Genomic DNA, 18169 nt, shown 5'->3' with positions numbered 1-18169 from the left:
GAAAAGTAAAAGTAATTTTAAAAAGATCAAGATTTTCTGATGAGAGAAGTTAACATTTTTATTAACTTGCTTCTTCTCTTGCTATCGGATATTTTTATAGTTTAAAAAAATGAATGAAAACAATTCTAGCTGAACTTAACTGACAACAACAAACATTATATGCTGTGCCACAGTTATTTACTCTTCCCTGCCCTCTTTACTGAACCTAGACCATCCCTGTGTCATATCAAAGTTGACTTGAACTTCTTGAGCGTTTTATGACCAAACAACACGCTGACTAAGTGAGTCAGTGCTCCAAATCCTGTGACTCAGCTCAACACATGAGACATCCAGCTCAGCTATTTCTGTGTTGTCTGTTAAGATGTGATAACTCACCTGTTTTTTCAGTGTCCTCTCCAGGGTGCTTGGGGAAATGTTTCCCAGGGGGGTCGTGACAAAGTGGATGAGCAGTTGTAATGCTCTCCATTTGTCCCAGATGTGTTGACCTTTTCTTTTGCACATTATTCTGTCTCTGTATTTATTTGCTATGATTTTCCATTTGTCAAAGTAACATTGCTGCACTAACTATCCCGGGTTTGTTTATGTAAGCATTCTGTTGCCGGCAAATCAAACATTCTGCAAATTAAGGCAAATACTCAGTTACATGTTTCTTTATATTTTATTATGTTACAGATTAAGCCATTTGTTCATGCTTACTTTGTTCTTTCTTTTCAGTCTTCATGTAGGTCAGGTGTGGGGAAAGGCCCGCCTAGCATTTCCTAATTTTAAAGTGCTGATGACATCACACATGACATCAGCAGGTTGAACCGAGAGGAGGGGTTTCTTTTACCATAGAAATGCTTCCTTTTGTTTGTTTCCAGGTCCGAAGGGATTTGTTGAATCTTTTTTTTTTTTTTGTCAATACAGCCATTTAGTTGTGTAAATGTGCTAATTAGAAGTGTGAGAATGTTTTTGTCATTTTTAGTCAACTATGTAGAGTTTTAGATCTCTCAGCTCAAATGAGTGGTACTGGCTGGAATAATTGAAGGTAGATTGATGGCCCTATATATAGTCAGTCTCTGCCAGACTCTGATGAGAGAGGAGAGGTGAGCTGTGTTACCAACCCAATGTATGGCTGAGTTTTGCTAATTACGTTACTTTGGGGGGTTGTTAAGTTTCGTGCAGGATGGGGTCCACTGTAAATAAATTGCTCACCTCTGAAAACCCAAAATGTCTGCAGAGTCTGCTTCCCTACCACCTTCCTTGACGTTTGAATCTGACTACTTCACAGAGGTCCAGACACCATTTAAAGGTTCCAGGAGAGGCCAGTTGTTAAGGGAGTGTGGGGAATTGTTGTGCATGGGGTTTGGGGCATTTTTATAATGATTATTGAGCTTTAAGGGTAAAATATTTAATCATGTGAAAATGGTAAAATGTTGGTGGAAAGTTAAAATTTGAAAAACCCAACTGACAGTAAAATAATGCTTTAGTCCTTAACAGATGAGAGTATTTAAGGCAGCTAATTGTCATTAGACAGGAGAGTGATTGTTTGTGCTGTGAGAAGGCTTGACATGCCAGTGATTGTCATGGCCTTAGAGCTATATGTTGAAATAAATGCCTCTTGCTTCCACTGTACTGTCTTAGTCTTCTTCACTGTAAATCCAGCTGCTAAATATCGCCCTGTTACAGGTGATCAACTTCAGAAGGAAGAGGACAGCTACACAGCCTGTATCTGTCATGGGATAATACACTATATTAATGTGGCGGAGGGGTAGAAGTACCTGGGTGTTCACATTGACAGTCTACAGAGGCTGTACACATAAATGGGATGAGCAACAAACATTTCTTAAGTAAGTTGAGATTTTTGTTTTTACATGTGCAGCAAAATAATGGAGAGTTTCTATCACTCAGCAGCAGCAAGTTCAGTTTACTTTAGCGATATTACAGTCACTTCAAAGATCAGTAACAGCCTGATTCTACTTTACTGCTCTCTCTTTCATACCACATGTAGAAACTATTTATATTACTACTTCAGCTGCTGTAACAAAAGAACTCCCCAAATATGGGATAAAATATCTCTTATTATTAAATAGCCCACTCCTGAATGCTTTTAAGTGAACCAGAGATTATATTAATTTAGTAACAAGTAGTTAAATGAGATTTGTGATGTCGTTTATTTATAGCCTGAAGTTAACGATTTACTTTTAGCAACAATATCTTGCTGAACATAAACATTTGGAGATTATTTTCTACAACAATAAAAGAAAAAGGTAATGCTAACTTAATAAAATAAAACCAGGGCTGTGACGGCACCACATGACATCAACATGTGACTGGCTCTGCCACCGATTGCCTAGCAACAGGGAGGAGAAAATGGAACCACTCCTCATTCACTGCACTCACTCAGGCCGCAGCAATACACCTGCCAGGTTTAAATGTAGATCACATGAATGATTGTTCAGACGAGATGAACCAGCAGATAGTGGTTTTTATATGTTTCCCCTCTTTGCTTTAAGTGTTACAAATGTCCACATTGCAAACACTGTGATGTTCACAATCACTCTACCCCCCCTCAAATGTGGCAGCAGAGTGCACTTCTTGCCATCATCTTAGATTAATTTTGACTTTGCCAACCTCACATGATTCTTGCTCAGCTTGATTGAAACACAACTTTCTGGACCTGCTGCTGCCAGCAGAAAAAAGCCACACTCCAGACAATATTCCATATTCCTGAGGATTTTTTACATAATGTCCACTGAGGTCTGTAGACCACAGCTTATGTTCAAACGGACATGTTAATTATTTTCTGTCATTGTACATCTGAGTGGTAATTGGAATGGATGGCATAAAGCTTTCTCCCTGGCTTGGAGATAATATGATATGGACAGCATATGTGAGCTATGAAGGTGGGCTAGTTGAAGCATGTCATTTAAATTAGGTTAAATAGAACAGCTTAAACTGCAGTTTGTTAAATAATCAGAAACACGGCTGAAATAAAATTACTGAATAAAGATAAGGAGGATATTTAAATAAGGTCACAGAGTGAGGAGGCATAAAATAGATGCAAATTTACATTGCATCTCGGTTATGTTGTAATGCAGGACAACATCTCTGAAAGCCACTCATGCTATTATTCTGTTCTGTTTAAGACTTCTTACTGAAACATACATATCCTGCAGGGGTTGTCCTGGGGTTTGGTAAAACAGCCCTGCAGAAATGGTCTGATATTTAATAGGGGAAAAGTAGACAACCGTACAAAATCTTATATATTTTATTCATTTTTTTTATCTGGAATTTTTATTTCTGTTGGTAAATTTTGAATTCAAGAGTGATTAGTTAGCACGACAGCTACTTAAATTAATATTACCAAAGCATTTAAATACTTGTATAATAAAATTGAAGAGCAGGACTATAAAAGGAGAGTTTACTCAGTGTGCAGTGACAGACCAAGACAATTTTATAGAGGTGGCCAGGCTGAGAGCATTAAGTACACTGGAGGACGAAGGATAGGCTCCACCTTGTGCTTCTAACTTGATTAACTGGTTAATGAAATTAATTGGTGCTACTTGAGTTTTAATGAGAATGTTGTTAGCTTTGTATTGGACTTTACAAATGGTTATGTTGGGTGAACAAAAGGATAATCAGTCTGTAGTTTGTAGTGTTCGGCCCTTGGCTCCTCTTCTGCTGCTATACCCACCATCCTTTACATTTAGCTAGCATAGGAAATCAAATATTTGTTTGTTGATTGTTTTGTTCAGTTCAGTTCAGTTCAAAGAAGCTATTCTGTAGGTACTACTGTATTTTGTTAATTTATTCATTAAATGCTAACTGGTTGGTTTTAGTACCATCACTTCAAAGATCAAAGATCCTGCATCACAAACAACAAAGCCACATTTTTACATTTTACATATCTGTAACTTTTACTGTCAGGAGTTTTGTTAAGGTTCTTTTAGCCCATTGGTTGTTTGTTTCCACCACAGTTTAAAGACCTTCATGGTAAACACTCCTTGCACTGATTAAGTCTTTTCATGCTTCCACTTGTCTTGAGAGACCATTAACTTGAAAGTTACTCCCCTAGACCCTGTAGACCCAGGTCTCTGGGGCTCAAGCACAGCTTTCTTTTATACTTTTGTGGGAGAAATGGAAATTATGCACTATTCTCTTGAGAACCTTAAAGAAAGGGACCTCAGATCTGAGGGACCCAAGAATGTCATCCTATTGGTTTGGAGTATAATACTGCATACATGTACTAGTATCATACTTTCAGTTGAACATAAACATTGATTATAAATAACATTTTCCCATCTATTTCCTTCATTTATCTGAGTCTGATTGCTCCTCCTCAGCTAATACCACCTTAAACACAATCAGATTATGTTTTTGTTATTTGGTATAGTTTATATCTGATTATTGTGCTGGCACTGGCATGGTTAGAACATTTTTCTGCTATTTCCTGCCATTTGTTAAATAATTTGATTATCCATTTTGTCTTATGGATAATTATGAGACTGCAACACTTGTTTCCCCATCATTACATTATGAATACAAGAATAATCTAAAGCTACTGTAAATCACTGGCTTCATAACACATAGTAGTAAAATGTCAGCTGAGCTACGAACTAAAGACCGTCTCTAATTAGTGTACGTTACGATGGGCTGTGAAGCTGCAGTTTCACTTAGTTGGCTGTCTTCTCCTGGCAAGCCTTATCTTCAATGTGATTACTCTGCAGTGTGAAGAAAATCTTTTTACATGGTGTATGCTGCCAACTCAGCATTTAATCAAGGCTCATGCCTATTCTTCAAGTTAACTACATCACTCAATAAAACCGTTTGATTTAGGTGACCTTCAGGTAAAGAAAATGATGGTACTGAAGGAAAGATGCTCATATGCCGATGTTTATTTTTTGTATCATTTTAGTATCTTATTTTATAGCAGCAGTAGATTACTGGGAAAAAATCCTATGTTTGGCAATTCTGAGGGTAGAAAAAATTAAATTGCTGATGAGAGCGGTCAAAAGACTACAGCTGGCCTTGTTTGCACTGACAGAGAAGCTATGATAAGTCAGGTAACTGGTCTTCACAGCTGTGATAAGTAGGAAAACAAAGTCTCAGTGTATCAGAAAGCACAACACGTCTGACCTTGAGGGGGGATGGGCAACAACAGCAGAAAACGATGTCGCATTGCACTCCTGTCAGCTCAGAACAGAAATCTGAGGCTGACATGGTTGGCTTTGTATTTGGTGTGAATATTTGGTGTGAACAGCTTTAATGCATGAAGCCAGCCTGTCTTATGTTATGTCCAGGTTGCCAACCGTGATGTAATTCTGTGGAGAGTGTTTTCTTTTCACTTTGGGTGCCTAAATGCCATTTTATAAAGATTTTAAAGCCAAATCCTCCTTGAGAATTGTTCTTGCATGTGTGTCCCCTTATGGCCACAGTTTTCAGCATCCTCTAGTGGCTACTTACCGTGAAAATGAACCACATCAAAGCAAAAATCTTCTCAAGCTAGTTTCATAAACATGAAAATGAGTTTTCATGTTTTACATCAGTGGATTTCAGTGACCTCCCCAGTTGAGAGATCGGAATCCAATAAATTACCTTTGGGATGTGGGATAATGGTGCTTGAAAGTTTATTTAGCAGAAAGTTTGATTTTTCAAGTAGTGAAGTTTTTGAGTATGCACACCTGTTTAAGGAGAGTTGTCTCAGGGTTGTGAAAGCAGCAGGTGCAATTACATGTTGTGGATTGCTGAAGTGGAAGGATTCATAATGAAGCAATGAATGATCTCTTTTTTTAAAAAATGCCCAGGATTCACCTGTTATCCATTCATCCCATTCTTTATATTCTGGCTGAATCTGACTCTTCCATTGACAAACTTTAATTCTGACCACAATTATGAAGCCGATCAGTGTAAGACCTCAGTTTTCTCTCTATATTTCTGGAGATGACACCTATCTGTGTCACAGCAGACATAGTCATGGAGATACAGAAAAGTTTTACCAAGCAAAACCGTTTTTACCAGCCAAGATTTCAATGACTTCTTTCCAAAAAGGACTTAATCTAACTTATGATAATACTTGAGTTCAGGACAAGCACAAAGGTCACTGTGGATTAAAGTGAAAATGAGTTTAATTTCTGTGGAGCTGAAAAGATTGTGGCTTGTTTGGACAGTAGCCCAGAGTGTGTCAACATAAGCCAACAGCAACCACCAATCAGCTTCTCCGTTGCTTTGAAAAATGGATAATCCTCCGCTGCAAATTATTAGAAAGTCAGGGATATCATGACATTAAGTCTTTCTTTTCCTGTGCCTTTTTGTTCAAAACAGCACCAATAATTAAAATGCATCATCCAGCCTTTCAGTAATTATTTGATTTCCCCTGCATGAACAGACATGCTTCTAATTGAATCTTTTATTTGACTTTCTCTCTGGTAGAAGACAGAACAGCTGGTGTTTTCATAAAAGTTTTTTATAGGAAAACTATGTTCCTTTCTGGCGCTTAGTAAAGCTGCAGCAAATAATTCAGACTTCATGTCTTCATATATAAATTAACATCTGCTTCTACAGGTCTTTACAACTGAAGTGCATCTTATTATAGCTCACATTTTCTGCTCAGGTGCAACTCGTAAGGGGATAAATAGATGCTTTTCTCTCCTCTGGTAAAACCAGATGCCTTATCGCATTGTTAAAACAATCGTCGCAAAGTGGAAAAAATGAAAACAGGCTTAAACAGCTTTCCCACAATTTCATTCTGTCTCATCATCATTTCCATCACTTTTTGCTCAATGCAAAGGAGTCAGATATTTTTACATGCAACGCTTTTGGTTAAATTGCAGATTTTCAATTTTGCAAAGCCATTCTGCTGCTAAATCTTCAAGCAGTATCGAAAAGAAGGCACTTCCCCCCAAGATTTGACACTGAATGTATTCTTGAGTGCTTTTATTACTTCATAAAAAGAGCAGAAATTAAGGCCTTTTTCATAGTAGCTATAATTAACCTCCTAAGACCCGAACTCTTCCACAGCATGCATTTTTTTATTTCTCTTTGATATTTGGGCATATTGGGGCCCGATGAATGTAAAAACAAAGAATGACCAGATTTTTTTTTCTTTCCCTTATTTTGTTTTTAAGAAAAATAAGAGCCACATATGAGGATATTGGTTTAGAATTTTGATAGAACAGTAGCAGTATAATGTCCTTGTAACTGGATATCAGGCCCATGTAGAGCAAAATTGAGTATTTTAGTCTAAATAACCCAAAATGTGATGTCCACATATGTGGACGCCAGGTCCTAGGAGGTTAAAATAAAGAAAAAAAGAAAAGACATATACATTTTGCAAGACTGCGGGATGTGTTTGTTCTCACATTAATGTGCTGAGAAACTGTCGTGCGAGGAAGAAGCCAACTATGAGTGAGGCAAAAAAGACTTCTAGCTAGAGGGTTTATGTAGTAAATAGATGTATACTATATAGTATTTTTGTCATCTCTCTGCAGTGGAAACACTACACCGACAGGCTGACATTTCTATTAAAAATGGATCAGCATTTTGGGAAATATGTGTATTGATGTTTTTGCTGATACTGAGGAGAACTTTACTCAACTTTTTTGTAAAAATGAAGGTGCTTTCTAATGCTAATGACAGGGCTAAAGGCAGTTACTGCTCTCAATCTAGAAATAGTCACAACACCTTTTGCACTCTAAATATGTCAGTTTACCCGATCGCTGGTTGTTGGTTACTGTGAGCAAGAATTTGCTGACAGTGTGAAGGAAAAACTCCCTTTTAACAGGAAGAAATGCCCAGAAAATCCAGCCTCAAGGAAATGGGAGCCATCTGCCATGATGACCTTTTGGAGACGAAAGGACTGAGACAAGACAAAAGACACACTAATGGAGCAGAGTTTAATGATAACATTGATTAAATGCAAAATGGTGTATTCACACACAGAGAGCGAAAAGAGATGAATGACGAAGAATCATTTAGGGCACCGTGGGAAACTGAGCAACCTAAGCCTAATGCAGTGTTACTGAGAAAGGGTTCAGGGTCTGAACTATATGCTTAATGGTAATATGCAGTTTTGAAGATAAGATTGTGCCCGATTATTCGAGACCTTGGAAGTGAGGAAAAGGATTTTAAATTTCCTTCTTGATTTAATAGTGAGCCAAAGAATAGAAGCCTATATGAGAGAAATGTGGTCTCACTGTCAGTTCTCTCACTGCAGCATTTTCAGGAATTTCTGATTTGTTTCCTTCTTTTTTTAGAAGAGCCAAAGTATGCAGGGTCGTGCACAGTGAGGATGTCACACTATTAACAAGATATTCGACCTCTGTTGGAGCAGAGTTTAAGTAACTGCTCTGCACAGTGTTGCCACATGCCACTGAAAAAATAACAGTGGAAGATTTACACATTTTTAGTGTAGCTAAGTTAACTAGCTGGGACCACATCCTCATTTTAACTTTGACAGCATTTCTAGTAGATGTGTATGTATGGAGGTGTGGACCCGCTCCTGAAATTCAGATAAATTAATTTTAATCACAGCACTTTCAGATAGACATCTACTGTAGTGAAATTTATTCCCCACTGCCATATAATCCGTTATTATAAATTTAAATGTTATTTACAAACAGGAGGCATTGTGCATTAGTAACATTCATGTGGAATCTTATCTTCAGTTTTCTTTTAGTGTCCGTTTAGTCTTAGCCCTAGCTTTTTGGTCAAACAGCATACAACATGCATCTTGCAGCGTAGAAGTCTGTGGATTTATTTATATGTAAGTGCACCGAGGCCTATTCCAGGAAGAAGGTTTAGCAAATAACTCTGAGTTTGTTGACCCTAAAATGAGAGAAACTCATTTCCAGTGTTTGCTTGCAGGTTTTCTTCAATCATTATTTTGTGCCTTGTTCAAAATAACTCAAACTACAAAAAATTATACTCAACTGTCTAAACTCTAGCTGACCACCATAACTCTACAAAAGCTTGGACCATGTGTAGATTATGGAATTTAGGAAAATGAAACCCAGTTTTGAGTTAGCTTTACTTGTGGAAATAGATTAAACCATATAATAAATTATTTAAGGTAATTTTTTTTTTAATTTAACTCTTGAGTCATTTGGGTGAGAAATACCCTCTGATTAGTACATAAGTTAAAGCAACTTTTTAGCTACAAAACATTGCTGAGTGGGTGTTTTGTGCTACCTTTTCCTGCTTTACATCAGCACAAATGCTTTGATGAAAACGGTATCTAAAAGCTAATTTATATGTATTTTAACAGTCTGAATTGGGCTACAGTAGGCCTGCTGCATCCAGGAGCAAGATGCTGAAATCAACCTCATGAGTAAGGTGTTTGCCTTCAGCTCAACACTGAAGTTTTATTTTTTAGTATTTTCCAGTTTCGTAATTAGTAATCGACTAATTACGTAATACTAGAATAGATTTGTGGGCTTCTTACCTGACAGGGAACATTAAAAAAAACAACAAAACAAAAAGAAAACAAAAGGAAACAAACAAATAAACCTGTGTAGGCCATCAAAAGAGACAATTGCTTTATGGAAGTTAATCAGTAAACATTAAGCTTTAGGGGGATGAAACAATAAAGCTTCACCAGCTCAACAAGAAAACATTATGCTTGTTATAGTAACAATCTCACGTCGTTAACAAGAGCTGGTTTGGGATGCTGTGGATAATAGCGATGCTAATAGGGGCTGTAGTGCCTCATTGAATTAATTCAGCCAGAGATAAAATTAGAAACTTCGCCGGAGCTCGGGCTTCATTGAAACTGACGCCCCTGGATCAGATGCGGGGACCCTGGTGTAGCCGCGCCCACAGAGCGGCTGACGCGCTCACCGGAGGGAGTAATAAAAACCGAGATGAGCTCCTCAGAAGGGGTACGGAGATAAAACTGTGAGGGAACATTTGAGATTCTTCAGTTATTATTCAGAAGCTCAGCACTGCACTGTGCCTGCTGCAGGGACATGGAGCCGCACCGGAATCTCGGACTTCCATAAAACGAGTGGGCTTCGATTTGGTCACCGTCTGGAAAGTACAGTGATCTGCAACACCAAAATGTGAGGGTTTATTTTATTTTATTTTATTGTACTTTAGTACTTATAAATGTATTTTTAATTGTTTTTGTTTTCAGGCACAGTGCTGTTTTTGACGCTGACTACGACTTCTAATTGTTGATTTACATTTTAAATGACACACATATTATTAGACGCATAAAAGCCACAGCTAAGTTGCATTTTTTTTCACAAGTGAGAGATGCTAAACTTTGTCTCATAAATATAATAAACTTAGTATTAGTATTATAGTAAGTATTTTTGACTCATAAAATTGATGCCATTGGGGTGTAATTATCTTGACTGGTTGTTGTTGATGCTGCTTCTATTCAGAGAAGATGGGTTGTTAGAAGAAGTCAGCGTCTTTCCACCTCAGTGAGCACATCCGGGAGATGTGCTCTATGCAGCAGACTGCTCCCTCTCTGTCACCGATTGTATTAATCACAGAACTAATATTTTTTAGTCCTATTATGCAAATCAATGCAGATAAATCTTGTGCATCAACTTCATGCATAAGCTCATGTATATTATGCTTGATCTCACTTTAGCAACTGCAGCCTCCACATGTAGCTGAGCAAAATGCTGGGTTCTTGGTGAGGGTCAGAAAATGAACGGCTCCTCCTGCTGTGATCCTGCAGCTGTCATGTACCAGCAGAGATCAGGACTTGACCTCAACGCCAGCTGTGAATGGCCAGATCCTCACTGTAACTGGACATCAGTGGACGGTGCTCTGCAGCTGCCTACTTTTTCCACTGCAGCGAAGATCAGAGTGATTGTTACCTTTATCCTGTGTGGCATATCCACTTTTTGCAATTTGGCTGTGCTTTGGGCTGCCAATGGGCACAAGCGTAAGTCCCATGTTAGAGTTCTGATAATCAACTTGACTGCAGCTGATCTCTTGGTTACCTTCATCGTGATGCCTGTAGATGCAGTGTGGAATATCACAGTTCAATGGCTGGCCGGCGACCTGGCCTGTAGATTCCTCATGTTCCTCAAGCTTCAGGCCATGTACTCCTGTGCCTTTGTCACAGTGGTGATTAGTCTGGACAGACAGTCGGCTATCCTCAACCCTCTGGGCATCGCTATGGTCCGGAAAAGGAACAGGGTCATGCTAATGGTGGCTTGGATTATGAGCGCCTTGCTCTCAATCCCACAGGTGAGACCAGAAGCCAAGACACATGATTATAGTTTGACAGACCATTTTTTAAGTAATTCAGAGAAGGTCTGAGTCATAGTAGTTACTTTAGTGCTCACCTTTTCTTCTGCAGATTCCTCATGCACTTCCTGTGCAAGTGCAACCTTCCTTGAATGATCCATAATCTATCGCAGTGGGCTGGCTATAGATCAGCTTTATAACTGGCTTTAGATGAAGATGAATATTGTGTCTCAGTCTTATAAAACTGTAAAACTGTGGGCAAACAAATGTAAGAGAACATGAGATTGTGTTTTTACATTATTAATACATGATTAATCATTCTGTGTCCCAGGGTGTATTTACATCAGATGTGGTATTTTCTAGACACTGATGCATGAACTTCTGCTGTGGGCTTTAGGGGGGCATAAACCTTGGGGATTAATAGCTCTATCATTCAGATTTCTAAAAGATCAGGACCTGTTACCCTGGCTGTATGGCTTTTACCCTGTAAACAGCGTGGTAGTGAGTGCAGCCTGTAACACTTTTTCATTGTGGTGTAATGATAAACACAAATATAGCCCATCTTCTCTTCAAGCATGCTAGATGATTCTGCACAGGATTGCAAACATTTTGAAATGTGCAAGAATTCCTAAATGTGCTGATCATAAATAATAATTAATTGTAGAAAAGAAAGGATTACTTGCATTATTGATTAGTTATTTTCCCAAACATTTACTGCTCACATGTTCTTAAACATGGACAGCTTTTCTTTCTCATATATGAATATAAGTGCAATATCTTTCGGTTTTGGGGCTTAAAGTAAGCTATGAAAATATTGTATTGTGTTGTCTGGAATGATATAGTTGGATATTTCACATTTTTAACTGATAGCGTTGGAACAAAAATGAATAATTTTCAAAAATGAAATGATTAATTATCTGTAGACTTCAACTTCAAAGGGGCAATAATTATCATTTAGGTATTCTTAATGTAAATTCAACCCCTGTAAAAGTCTCAAGTAATTTTTGAAACTGTGACAAAGAGAGGTAGACGAAAGCAGTCTTCCCATTTATAGCAAGCAACTTTATTTTGCCACCAGATATGAAAACTGCTGCTATCAGACTTTACAAGCTGGTGGATAAAATAACATGTTGCTGACTTTACACTCCAAGCTGACCCATTTTAAAACATCTCTGCATAGGCACTTAAATGTGGTCTTGATAACTCATATAATGCTTTAAAAGTGTATCAGGCGTCTGTGTTTTTAGGCAGAGAAGTACTAGTACGCCTTACTAGCTAATGATCAATGTGCAGCTATAAAATACTTTGAAATAAAAATACCTAGTTTTTATAGGGATGTGTAGGTTGAATTTACACACTGTTTCCCATATTTTCAGAATAGCTTTTTGCTTTTATTGATATAAGAGAAACTACTTTTAGGTTGAGGACTGTGTGGTAAATCTTACATTCTTGTAATGTCTTTAAAGTAAATCGTTGTTTAGCTTCTACACAGGGTTAAAGTACTTAACACTGGGTGTTAAGTACTTTAACCCTGTGCAGTATTTTTAAATATTAAAGTAATAATAACCACTGCTCGGGTTTTCTGAACTTTTAAACTGATTCACATTTCAATCCTCTCCCCAAACCTAAAAATCTCTGGTACACTACTAATTGTCATTTCACGCTTACTGACTGAGGCATACTGGTCCATTTGGTCTAATCATTTGGATAATATTTTAATCTTCAAGCCAACGTTCAAATAAAAAAATATGTTGGGTGACAGCTACTGCCTGCAAAATTCTAATTTTGTTTTGAATTTTTAATCCAACAGATGTTCATTTTCCATAATGTGACCATTACCTATCCAGCAAACTTCACTCAGTGCACCACCAGGGGAAGCTTCGTTACGCACTGGCAAGAAACTGCTTACAACATGTTTACCTTCTGTTGTCTCTTCCTGCTGCCGCTGGTTATTATGATTATTTGCTACACCAGGATCTTTATTCAGATCTCCAAACAGATGACAAAAAAGAACAGTAAGTGTCCAAGTAAATGGTAGTTGATCCAAACACAGGCAAAACTACAAGAACTAAAAAATATGTTCAAGCTAAAAGGTGCTCGCAACATTTAACTTCAGTATCACCAACTTCTGTTCAGGTTATGTTTTTCTTGTTTCATCGTATTCTTGTCATTTTGACCCATCAGCACACTCTCCCACCTTTTCTCGCTTGACCATTCCTACTTGCCATGCAGTCACCTTAACATCTCCGCCACCAGCAAAGATTATCTTTCTACTACCAGAGTAAATGTGAGAAAACACTGAAAATTTGACAAATGTGCATGTGAGAATGCAAATGTCCAATGTAGTGGAGCAGACGTTGGCTGGTCTCCCCAGTACAAAGTCTGTGTGATGTTAGTTGTGCTGGATAGACTGATGTATAAACTGTTGCAGTTAAAGAAAGAACGTGATTCACAGCAGAAACGTATAAATGAAATGATAAAAGTGTGTTCTAAATGTACTTCTTCAAAGAAATGCTCGATGTATTTATTTGACATCAAATGTGTTCCTTTCTCTCCTATAGTGCCCTCCAGTGAGCCACATCTCCGCTGCTCAAAGAACAACATCCCAAAAGCAAGAATGAGAACTCTGAAAATGAGCATTGTTATTGTGATCTGCTTCATTGTGTGCTGGACTCCGTACTACCTGTTGGGTCTATGGTACTGGTTCTTCCCAGATGACCTGGAGGGAAAAGTCTCTCACTCTCTGACCCACATCCTATTCATCTTTGGTCTTTTTAATGCCTGCCTGGACCCCATCATATATGGCCTGTTCACCATACGCTTCCAGAAGGGGCTGAGAAACTGCTATCGCAAAGCCGCTGTAATGTCCAGCTTGGAGACTAATGCAGTAATAATGGAGTCCTTGAAATGTACTGGATCTGTCTTACCATCTAAAAGAGGCATGACCAGTGGTGAAAAGGACTTCAGCTCTGAACAGGCTGAGGCAAAATCCACTGACAACAGCGTCTGACAGTGTTTAGTCGCAGGGAGAGGGGCAACATTGGCATTTCATTGTTTGGGCTGTTTGTTTACTGAACTTATTGTTTTTTTACAATTACAACATGCATGTGTAGAATAAGTCTAAAGACACAATCTATCTATCACTTGTAGACAAATTATGTCCATGTGTCTGTGTAGCCTGTGTGATGCTTGAGGTTGTCCATATTAATTTAAGGTTACATATCTTCATTACCCAGTAAAACACGTTTACCGCTACATGATATGTTTAACTGGTTTTGAGCCTGCTATGTGAGCTATACATTCACCAAGATGTGCTAAAGGATACAACATTGAATAAATGATAGAAGATGCTGATTGGTTACTGAAGAGTGCTTCCTGAGTTCTGATGTAAAGGGTTTGTCGGAGCTTAAAAGTAATCGGAAGAGTCCTTCATGTGCAGATAAAGAAAGAGCTACAGATGCATACCAAATGTCAGTCGTGGTCTGAAATACGATGATTTCATTATGTATGTCACATGACATTTTCGCTTGTCATTATAAGTAACACGCATGATAGCTATGACAGACTTTTAATATCAGATGCCTGAAACTTACCAGAAAGCACTATTATAGGACTATTTTAAAACAATTAGGTTTTGTCTCTTTATTTTTCTGCTAGAATTATTTTCACATCATATATTTAGGACATCATGTATAATGGTATCGTTGTGTAGTGGTTTTCACATTTGCCTAATGAGCAAAATATTCAGAGTTGATTCTGGGCGGCATCAGAAAGGGGATCCAGTGCAAAACTCAGACATGTGGAGCTACTCACTGCGGTGATCCATTGTGAATAAGGGAGCAGCTGAAACTAGTTTTCTATGCAGGACTATTACATGCACTTTTAATGAAGATTGTTAGGTTCCTTTGCATGAATAAGTTGGCTCAATTGGCTGGATTACGAAAAAGTTGATGAAACGGATCAACTGTTTCAACTTAAAGTTGTCAGAAATTGGCAGGAAAAATTTTTTTTTCCTTGTCTGTGGGTCCAAGAAATGTTTCAAAATGACTGCTTATCAAATATGTCAAGATATTTAAAAAAAAAAAGGAAAAATCAGTTTAGAAAGAAATCTGTCACTTTAAATGTTTACTGAACATTAGCATTTTGTTTCATTAGACAAAAATATATTTGATTGACTTTCCTAACAAGCCTCCATTTCATAAAGGCAATAATTAAAATGCAATGGATCTAATGATTAGCATACAGTTTTTTCTGCTAATTATATAATTAATAAACTTATTCAAATTATTCTATGCTGTGTAATCACTAAGATTATTTCATGTAGCATCAGGTGGCTTCAACAGCTCAAACCCCGTCTCATAATATTCTGTTAAATGAGCCCTGAATACCAAACACAGTAGAGACAAAGCATTTTGACCATGCAATAGACAGGGCCACAAATCACAGCATGTTATTTTCCCCCTGCACAACAGAATGAGTGTCTCAAAAAATTGAATATGACACAACCTTCACACAAAATGTGATACTGTAGGACTGGCTAACAATTACGTTAAAGCAAGACAATAAATCTAAGCTAGGCTCCTAGTAAATCTTCTGAGTTACACTTCAGAAAGGGCAGTGGGGTTTTCACCCATTCATTGATTCTTCTTTTCATGTCTTTATGATCGCAGGGAACACAGTGGTGACCATAGAAGCGTTAGTATTTTGCCTAACTTCTGGGACTCACTGGCCTCTGAGAACGTCAGCGGCAAGGAGTGTGAGCCATGAGTATGGGACAGTGAATAAAAACATGAGATGGTGTATTCAGACAGTCAACATGATGTGTCACAGAAGATTAGTGAAAAGCTTCTTAATTAAAAAAACAAAAAAAACAAATGTCTATCGGTTCTGGTGCAGATGAAGGAGACCACCTGGATACCTTCCTGTGGGCAGAACAGAAGCTACCAGTGAAGGTAATCTAAGTAGACATGTCAAAGACTGCTGCTCCAGCTGGCAAGGGAGAATTTAGAATATGCAAAGCATGATGAATAGATACAATGTAAGTGTATGTAACTACATTATGTGAAATTTATATTCACTTTGTCAGAAAAGGACTAGAAAAACCAACCCTAGAGTTGCCTATGTGGGAAAATACCAGTAAGATCAGTAGCTGGTCTGAAATATTCAGCTGGTCTGAAATATTCAGACCAGCTACATTTGAACAGGAACAACTAATGAATATTGCTTTTGTAGACAATTTAAAAGGTGGACAGAGCTACTGACACATCTCACAGTTTGCTGAAGTCCCTTTTTGAAATCTTAAGATACGCGAATCAGCTGTCACCATCTTGGTTGCAAAAACTATATGTGATGAGGAGGTCTGCACACTCATTGGCTAAAGACTTGTGGTTAACTAATTAGCCTACAATTTTGAAACATGATGTGACCAATTTATACAAAAGAACCTTAATTTTATATATTAGGACCCAAAACAAATGGCTGAGCCCATAAACTTGGCAGGATAGAATGTAAATTGTTAGACATTGAGACAGTGATCCACGCCTTTGTTAGCACTCGGCTGGATTACTGTAATGCACTTTATATTGGGGTCAGCACATCATGTATTACTCATCTACAGAGGGTGCAAAATGCCGCAGCTCGTCTTTTAACTGGCACTCGAAAGTTTGAGCACATTTCCCCTATTTTAGCTTCACTTCACTGGCTGCCCATTTCTTTTAGGATTCATTTTAAAATTCTCTTATTTGCTTTTAAAGCTCTCCATGGCTTTAAAAGCAAACCATATCCCCATCTTATCTCTCTGGACTGCTACAGCCTTATACACCCACCCGCTCTCTTAGGTCAGCTGATCAGCTGCTCCTGAAGATACCCAGGACTGGGCGTAAACTTAGAGGAGATTGTGCTTTTGCTGTAGCAGCTCCAAAACTGTGGAACGAGCTTCCTTTAGAGATTAGACAGGCCACTTCTTTACCTGTTTTTAAGTCACTCTTGAAAACCCACCTCTTTACCCTGGCCTTTGACACCACTTGAGATGTTGGTTTTTATTTTTATTTTTATTTTTTATTTTTATTTTGTATTTTAGTTGTTTTTAGTTGATTCGATGCTGTTTTATCTTGTTTTTGTTTTTCTTTTAATATAGGGCTGTTTATTATGAATTATATTTTTATTTATTTTTATTTTTGCTGTTTTCTGTTATTCTATTGTTTTTAACTTATTTTCTGTACAGCACTTTGTTCCTGTGCTGGGTATTTTAAAGTGCTTTATAAATAAAATTGGATTGGATTGGACATTCCACACTGGCTTCATATTTCCAACCAAGTATGTCCGTGTTTTAAACAATCCATGATTACATCTGAAATATTTGTATTCTTAAAATGGTCAAACTATTCCTTTAACCTGCTTCTATATTTCTGGTAGTACATTACAATACAAATATGTCAGAGCCTCTATTTGTGATACGTGTTATGTGTTTTGATTTCTTTCTCTCTTTTCTTTTTTTGGGATCTAACACTCTTTTTCCAGCTTTGCTTTTAGTGGCTTCCACTATCCAAAGTCTCTGTCAGTGATGTAGTAATTTTCCAACCAGTCTCACTAAAGCCTCTGGATACCATAAAGCCATGTCCCTACTTCCATGCAAGTCAGCAAATCTGGTCAAGGACAAACTAAATGACTGAACTGCCACTGGCTTAATGAAAAGGGGAAAAAGCAGCACACACAGCTCTAGTGACCCATATGTGTGCTGATATTTTAATCTGGTTAGTCTTGCAATGACTGACAGATACTGTGTGTTTGAGGACTCTTTCTTGTTGTGGCGGAACCAGTTAGTACATCATTTTGGACTTGGACCAGGTTATTCTCTCATATCTTGCAGGCTGGAGAGTGCCAACTCATTCATTGCTCACTGATCTTTCCCAGGCCTGTCCACCTCTATTAGATTTCATCTAGTGTGAGAGGGGCACATCACGTGCTGAACACATCAGTACAT

General features: G+C 37.9%; 1 protein-coding gene across 1 annotated transcript; it reads left to right on the top strand.

The window, feature by feature from the left end:
• Window positions 1-9811: 9811 nt before the first annotated feature.
• LOC147338597 (putative gonadotropin-releasing hormone II receptor) lies at window positions 9812-16348 on the top strand. The gene is made up of 4 exons (XM_086309022.1): window positions 9812-10037; window positions 10580-11187; window positions 12998-13202; window positions 13749-16348. Exons 2-4 carry the CDS (start codon window positions 10639-10641, stop codon window positions 14195-14197), a joined length of 1203 nt encoding a protein of 400 aa, XP_086165148.1. The 5' UTR covers window positions 9812-10037; window positions 10580-10638; the 3' UTR covers window positions 14198-16348.
• Window positions 16349-18169: the final 1821 nt, after the last annotated feature.

The sequence above is a fragment of the Aulonocara sp. 'chitande type north' Nkhata Bay genome, linkage group LG1, assembly GCF_057382095.1.
Source record: "Aulonocara sp. 'chitande type north' Nkhata Bay isolate Kocher_YH1m ecotype deep benthic linkage group LG1, A_spYH_male_GT1.1, whole genome shotgun sequence".
In the NCBI taxonomy this organism is placed as follows: domain Eukaryota; kingdom Metazoa; phylum Chordata; class Actinopteri; order Cichliformes; family Cichlidae; genus Aulonocara; species Aulonocara sp. 'chitande type north' Nkhata Bay.
This window is presented reverse-complemented; position numbering and strand designations above follow the sequence as displayed.